This window comes from Morone saxatilis, unplaced genomic scaffold (assembly GCF_004916995.1).
Source record: "Morone saxatilis isolate NCDOM2014 unplaced genomic scaffold, NCSU_SB_2.0 Contig23, whole genome shotgun sequence".
NCBI lineage: Eukaryota > Metazoa > Chordata > Actinopteri > Moronidae > Morone > Morone saxatilis.
The window spans coordinates 657658-665467 of NW_023339796.1; the positions used below are offsets into that span (position 1 = coordinate 657658).

The 7810-nt window shown below is 49.2% G+C and overlaps 1 protein-coding gene across 1 annotated transcript in view; it reads left to right on the plus strand.

The window, feature by feature from the left end:
• The first annotated feature begins 253 nt into the window (after positions 1 to 253).
• smg7 (SMG7 nonsense mediated mRNA decay factor) overlaps positions 254 to 7810 on the plus strand; it is a 13556-nt gene continuing 5999 nt past the window's right edge. The window contains 15 exon segments of the mRNA XM_035670468.1: positions 254 to 373; positions 477 to 609; positions 810 to 981; positions 1066 to 1137; positions 1666 to 1816; positions 1919 to 2054; positions 2146 to 2308; positions 2704 to 2863; positions 2948 to 3018; positions 4197 to 4257; positions 4350 to 4469; positions 4703 to 5126; positions 5214 to 5355; positions 6150 to 6547; positions 7130 to 7477. Of these exon segments, the coding sequence (XP_035526361.1) occupies positions 321 to 373; positions 477 to 609; positions 810 to 981; positions 1066 to 1137; positions 1666 to 1816; positions 1919 to 2054; positions 2146 to 2308; positions 2704 to 2863; positions 2948 to 3018; positions 4197 to 4257; positions 4350 to 4469; positions 4703 to 5126; positions 5214 to 5355; positions 6150 to 6547; positions 7130 to 7477 (2604 nt within the window). The 5' untranslated portion in view covers positions 254 to 320.

A 7810-nucleotide genomic window follows, 5' to 3' on the forward strand; every position in this document is an offset into this window, starting at 1 on the left:
CACGATTATTCAAACTGTTGACAATAATGAATCCAATAATCAGGATCTTCTGTCATTGTGAATTTCATTTTTGGATTGTTGTAGTGGTTGTTTTTCAGTGGCTGATGCTGATTATAAAATATAGATCTATCTTTTGGAGCCAGTGGAGAAAAGTGAACTGCACGTTGGTCACACAGTCTCATACTCCAGATAAAGCAGATACACGAGTGCTGAAGGAGCTTCACTACTGACAATAACTGTTGTTGTGTGTGTTAGATTCGAAGCTCGGGGCGGCAGAGGTGTGGACATCTCGACAGGCCCTGCAGGACCTGTACCAGAAGATGCTGGTGACCGACCTGGAGTACGCCCTGGACAAGAAGGTGGAGCAAGACCTGTAAGCTGCCCCCCCGGCTCGCTGTCAGAGATAGAAGAACTAAAGAACCCCGTATAGAATGAGTCCTCGGTGCTGACGCCGTTTCCTCTCTGTCCTCCTGCAGGTGGAACCATGCTTTTAAGAACCAGATCACCACGCTGCAGAGCCAGGCCAAGAACCGGGCCAACCCCAACCGCAGCGAGGTCCAGGCCAACCTGTCGCTGTTTCTGGAGGCCGCCAGCGGGTTCTACACACAGGTGAGACTCAGCGTCCTCCAGTGTCAGTCCAACAGGGACAGGAAGTCCTGTTTCAGGTGTTCTCAGGTGTTCTTGATGGTAATTTAGAGTTTCCTGATAATCAACCTGTATGGATCAGTGGTTCATAATTCAGTGTGGTGCTCTACAGTGGAACATGGAGCTTATTCTGGTTAACGATGTGAACTCTCTGTTGTCTCCAGTTGCTGCAGGAGCTGTGCACCGTGTTCAACGTGGACCTGCCGTGTCGCGTCAAGTCGTCTCAGCTCGGCATCATCAGCAATAAACAGAGCAACACCGGCGCCATCGTCACCCCGCAGCCCAGCTCCTGCTCCTACATCTGCCAGCACTGCCTCGTCCACCTCGGAGACATAGGTGAGACAACGGTTCGACCCCAGAGCCGGCGGTGGAGGGAGATCTGCCGCCGCACTTTATTTCATCCTCCTTTCTGTCTTTCAGCGCGTTACCGTAACCAGACCAGCCAGGCGGAGTCCTACTACCGACACGCAGCTCAGCTGGTCCCATCCAACGGTGAGTCAGGCACGTTCAAATCATAGCTGGAGATTGGACGAGCTTCAGTCTGATCAATGAACAATATAACGCAGTCAGACAGTAACTGAAGCCGGTCGGGAGAAGAGAGAAAAGTCTTTGTGCCGTTATTCGTTCTTCTTTCAGTGAAGAAACAATAATAATAAAAATAATCAGTAAGTTTTCCTCATGCTGTGTCACTGAAGTCATTTTATCCAGGTAATCAGAAATACTTCCCAGAGGGGATCGTTCAAGGCACTCGTAGTGTTAAAGAATGGAAATAATACTCATATTACAATATCTAAATATAAAAAATAGAAATGTATGTATAGTAAAGTCAAAATAAAAATATAACAAGAGCCTAGAGTAAAGCTGCGCTTCCTGTTTGCCTCTCGTCGTTAAAACTTCCAGGCAAACCCAGAGAGTGAGGAACGCTTCATCTTGTTATTGTTTTTGACACTGAGATTAGAGCAGCCATGTTTGTAGTTTCTCCTGTGTTCGTGGTGTGATGCTCTTCTGCGCCCCCTGCAGGTCAGCCGTACAACCAGCTGGCCATCCTGGCCTCGTCTAAAGGAGACCACCTCACCACCATCTTCTACTACTGCCGCAGCATCGCAGTGAAGTTCCCCTTCCCAGCAGCCTCCACCAACCTGCAGAAGGCCCTGTCCAAGGCTCTGGAGAGGTAACGCCCCCCACAGGAAACAGCTTCTACAATAATCCATCAACAGTTGAGTGACTCAGATGTTTTTCTTCTGTATAAAATCCTCCGTCTGTGTGTCTGCAGCCGCGATGAGGTGAAAACCAAGTGGAGCGTGTCGGATTTCATCAGGGCCTTCATCAAGTTCCACGGTCACGTCTACCTGAGCAAGAGTCTGGACAAACTGGACGCTCTCAGGGAGAAACTGGAGGAGCAGTTTCAGGTAAAACAAAATGACACTTTGCAGACTCAACGATTTCTAAAGCCTGCATCATGTGACAGCTGACTGTGTGTGTGTGTGTGTGTGTGTGCAGAGGCTGATCTTGCAGAAAGCCTTCAGCTCTCAGCAGCTGGTCCACATCACCGTCATCAACCTGTTTGAGCTGCACCACCTCAGAGACCTGACGGCCGACGGCGGCGAGCAGAGCTACAGCAGCGAGCAGCAGATCAGCTGGTTCCAGCTGCTCGGACTCTTCAGTAAGAACCAACGGTTCACTTCACTTTGAATAAGCAGCTCAACCAAGTATCTTTCACACATTTAAACCCACTATCTCACATCACGGTTCAATGTTGGAGTTGCACTTCTTTAATGAACTGCATCTCGAATAAGATGAAGCTTTCAGTCTTCTTAGGAAGCTCCGTTAAAGGACCATTGCACTAGTAGTTGCTGGAAATAAAAGTGTGAACAAGTTTTTCCAGGTTTGACATAAAAGGATTGTCTGTATTTGTGAGCTGATAACAAAGTGTGTCTTGTGTCAATGATGGCATACCAACAGGGTTATCAGTCTGCAGCAGTCAACTAATATGAATGTGTGTGAACGGCGGTTCACTGATGGTCGGCTGTTGGTTGTGTGACTTCCTGTCCTCCTCAGTGTCCTTCCTGGGCGTCATGTGCAGCCGCGCTCTGCTCAACAAGAACCGAGGGGAGGAGATCATGGGGGAGTGTCCTCTGCCGGCCATTAAGGTTTCTCTGGACTGGCTCAAACTGAGACCCAGCGTCTTCCACGAGGCCGCTGTGGATAAGAGGCAGCAGTAAGTTCTTCTTCTCTTGTCTTTTTCTGTCAGTTCTGCTGTTGTTTAAAGTGTGTTTGAGGAACTGGTCTTCCTGTCCCTCAGTGTCTGGCCCTGGCTGGTCTCCATCCTCAACAGTTTCCAGCCCAAAGAGGACGACGTGTCCTGTTCCTCAGGTAGGACGTTGGTTCTTTATTTAGTTCAGTGATCAATATGAGCTCTGATCTCTTCAGGTTTTCAGAATAGTGGAACAAATGATTCTGTTGTTTGTTATCACAGCGTTCCTTCAGAATAAAAGCTGCTCTGCATGTGGACGTCTGTCCTGCAGCGTCTCAGGGACACTTTTAATTTCCCAGGAAGCTTTTCACGTGTCTGCACATGTTTCCTCCTTCAGTCCACACTGACTCTGATTACTACCCCTCAACATTACGCTGTCTTTATCAAAGCTCCCAGCAGCCAGTGAGTTTGAAAAGGATGAGAGATTCAACCTCCCAGACACGGCGGCGTTCTTCTCCTTAGTGCCGTTGTTAAGAAGATCACCTTTGGGCTGTTGTGATCAGAGGGTGGCAGCTGGGCAGTTTTAGGGGGAAGAGCTTTAATGGTTAGACTTTTACAGATGTTCTCAGACTATCTGAATCTTTTAGTTCTCAGAAGTCGGGTCAAAGTTTTCAAATCGCTCTGCTATTGAGCCAAACTGCTAATACTGAATTTGACCACTAGGTGTCGCATGTGACTGAGCTGCTGCTGAGTGGAACACAGTGACAGTGAATATGAGTGGAAAACAGGACAGACAGGAGTGGGTCACAACGAGTTCCTCACCTTTTAATCTGCTCCTGACAAACTGAAGCTGCCTCGCTAACAGCAAACAGATGAGCACGAGTGAGGGACGGTCGTCAGGGGTTATCGGTTATATCGGAGCTGCAGTTGAATGATTAACAACATATTTGGGTGATTCTTTAGTTTTTCAATTGGAAGGATGTAAGCACAACCTCTCTAAGGAATGGGAACATACAGCACAATATATTCAGCAAACCGTCATACAAAGCTGTGTTTTATATCATAAATAGAGCATTGATTATACATCTGTATATTGAAAGGGGAATTGATGGGTCATTGTTTCCATCCAGCAGTATTTTCACAAACTAGTCAGCAGTGTGTAGACTGTCTGCTCAGCTGAGATGTGTCTCTGTTTAACTCACCAAGCTCCTACACAAACCTGCAGGCTGCGTTGTTACTGAACACATCAAACCACTGCCACGTTAACCATTTATTAGTTTTCAATTCCAAAATCCTTCAGCGTTCCTGTGTGTGTTTGTGTGTTTTCAAGCTGAAGGTGTGTTTATTTTCTCTTCAGCGACGCCCCTGCCAGAGGAGTTTGAGTTGCAGGGTTTCTTGGCGCTCCGGCCCGCTCTGAGGTACGGCACTCCTTCATTCAGTGCTGGGATAAATGTTCAGCTGCTCAGTCAGTCACAAGGTTTCCATGCTTTAACGTCTGTTGGTGTTTCAGGTCCCTGGATTTCACTAAAGGTCATCAGGGCATCCTGGTGGACAGGGACGGCTTACCGGTCCACACTCGGCATCAGAGACTCATCAGTCTGGGCAAATGGGTGGCCGACAACCAGCCGGGGTGAGTGTCTGCTGTCACTGCGTCCCTCGGCCTCTGCAGCAGTAGAAAACAACCGTATATACTAACTAACTTTGTGCAGTCGAGTACAAACACTGGACGTCTGTAATGTTACTGTGTGGTGTTATAATGTCCCCGGTGAAACATCCGAGCTGTGGAATACATGTATATCAGTGTGGAGAACTCGGAGTCTCTTCAGAGGACATCGGTACATGATCTCTGTCTCCTCTCCGCAGGCTGATTCAGTGCAGAGTGAGCGAGGACGGCCTCCTCGTCTTCATCACCGACATTCCAGAGCAGGCCATCGAGGAGCCGCAGGAGAAGGAGGCGCCGGTGCTGCAGGAGTCGTCCAACGGCGAGCAGACGGCCAACGACGGCGGGAACTCCGGCCTGAAGTCGGTGCTGTCGGCGGGGAAGACGCAGAGCTCGTGGCCCGACGGCAGCGACCGACCCGTCGTCACCTTCAAGGAGAACATCAAACCCCGCGAGCAGAGCCGCGAGCCTACACGCAACCACCACCTGAAGGACAGCGGCAAGGAGCGCCGGGACTTTGCCAAAGGCAACGGGGCTGCTGGGAAAGGAGAGCTGAAGAGGGACGGGAAGAGGAAGAGTGAGCTGAAGAAAGCCGGACACGAGAAAAGCAGCGATGCTGGAAAACAGGTGCAGACATCGGACCTCATCGCTGACAGTCAGAATATTGTAACGAGGACTCGCGTTGAACCGCTGTCGTTGTTTTCTGTCGCTCAGGTGAAGGCGCAGACGGAGCTGAGGAAGACTCCGGTCTCTGAGGCGAAGAAGACTCCTGTCACTCAAACTCAAACCACCTGCTCCTCCCAGTTCATCCCCATCCATCATCCTGGAGCCTTCCCACCACTGCCCAGCAGACCCGGTACGAGTGCTCGGCGTCATTCACCGTATAAAGCGCTCACCTTTACCTACACCCACAAATGATGAGGTTTCAGTCACACATGGCTCTGATGATACCGCCGTCAGACCGGTCATAGTTGGAGATTTTCTTCCAGCTGATACAATAAGAAATAATAGAACCTATATTATAACTTATCGGTCATTTGCAGAAGAATTCTAAAAAATGATGATTATTATTATTATTCATCCGCTGTCATTTATTTTATGGGGACAATTTCTAATAATATAAATGTCTCATTATTGTCTGATAATGATCCTGCAGCCGTAGTAAAGTTGTCTTTAAATTCCTCTATGTAAAATGTTTTATCATCTTTAGAAGACAGTGAAATACAGCTGAACCTTTTAGGACTCTTTAATCTGCTCAGTAGTTTGAGGGTTCCCACGCGTCCTGGAAGACTTCACACAACCTCAGTGGGTTATCCCAAAATACAGTTATACAGTTACTATTACTGCTAAAGGTTTAGATAAACTGATGAGTCAGGGACAGTTACCCAAAAGAACCTAAATTAAATACATTTGTATAATTTAAATAAATAACAACAATTAAACGGGTCATTAAATATATATATATATATATATATATATATATCTGATATTTCTATAACTTTGAATTAGAGTGAGTGAAAGAGAAGTTAGAGTAGGACCTGATGGGAACTGTTCATGTGTCAGACATAAGGAGGAAGCAGCCACATAATGAATCATTTCTAAGTGAGGTACAGTCTGTTTTAATTCTGCTCCTGATCGGTTCCCCGGCAGGTTTCCCCCCCTCCGCCTACGTGATCCCTCCCCCGGTGGCGTTTCCGGGGCTTCAGGTGAATCCGGGCTTCACTTTCTCCACCGGCGTGTCCGTCCCCGGACCCTTCCTCCAGCCGGGCGTCCACTCCCAGGCCGGCTCTCAGGCCGGGAAGCAGTCCCACATTCCCTACAGTCAGCAGAGGCCCTCCGGTCCCGGTCCGGGTCAGGGGCCGGGATCCACGGGCCAGGGGCCCTCGCAGGGTCAGCAGCCACAGAACCAGCCGCCCTCCCAGCAGGCCTTGCAACAGTCGGTCCAGCTGCAGGTGCAGGCCATGAGCCAGCAGCAGCAGTCTCCCACCAAGCCGGTGCAGCAGGTCGGGATGGGGAAGAGTCCGCCTCACCACCCGGGACTGCAGCAGGTCAGTAGTCTGTCTGAAGCCTGAGAGGCAGAACCCAGGGCGCTAAAGTCCACACAGCACCCACGTCCTGTCCGTCAACACGGAGTCTGTCCGCTCATACAGCCGTCAGTGAGAACATCTACATTAGTTGATGATTAATTGTCCAACTCGTTCTACCTCTGCCGTCTTGTATTCAGGTTAGGAGATGACTTTCCTGTGAAACATCAGTTCTGCTTGATGTAGAACCGATTGAAGTTATTTATGGGCTGTGGCTAAATTAGTGTTGGAGTTAAGGGAAACTGTAGGCCGCCAAACCAAGCTAATGTGGAGCCTCAATGGAAAGAGAGAGGTTTTCTTAAAGAGTGAGAACCCTAAAAAAAGCTTCAGCAGCTTCCTTCCCATGAGTAAACTACAGTGTTTGTGTTAACATTCACTGTCAGTCTGAAGAACATCCAGAATATCAGCCGATTGTCTCTTTAACAGTGTTTATTGAGCGTGTGAAGGGTGTAAAACTGCTATTAAACATGAAGAACGTGCTGCACGCCGCCCTGCACGCCGCCTCCGATGAGACGTTCACTGTCTTTGTGTGTCCGGTCTCAGCAGTACATGCAGGTCCAGGATCAGCCGGCGCAGATGTGGAACCAGGCTCAGGCTGCCCTGCAGAAGATGTCTCCCATGCAGATGTCCATGAAGCAGCCTCAGCAGCAGCAGCAGGCCTTCTACATGGCGGCTCAGGACCCCCTCAAACTGTACGAGCACCAGCTGCAGCCCCCCAGCATGGACAAGAAGATCAAGTACCCCAACGTCAAGATGCAGGACTTCTACTGGGAGCCGTCCTACCGGATAGGGGACGGCCTGGCTGTGATGGCAGACAGGATGAAGAGGCCTCCGCCGGGCGGTATCTGTCCCGAGCAGGACCCCTCCGCTGGGCCCCGGGGGCCCCCGTTTGAGGTGAGCAGTGAGGAGGAGGAGGAGGAGGAGGAGGAGGAGGAGGTCCTGCTGCTTTTCTCTCTGTGCTTCTTTTCCTCTTTGTCTGTTTTGTGATTGGGAGATGGACGTGAACAGTTGTTGTCTCATTTGATCTGTAACCCTTTAATGGAGGAAGCAGAGTTCCTCTTAATATAATCTTAATCTCTCTGTGTTCAGCCTGCTGCAGCTTTTAGCTTAACGTCCCTTCTTTCATCCTCTGTCTTACCGGCTTGCCTTCTGTCTTTTCTCTTCTTTTTTTACCCCTCTATCTATCTATCTATCTATCTGTCTATCTGTCTATCTCTCTCTCTCTCT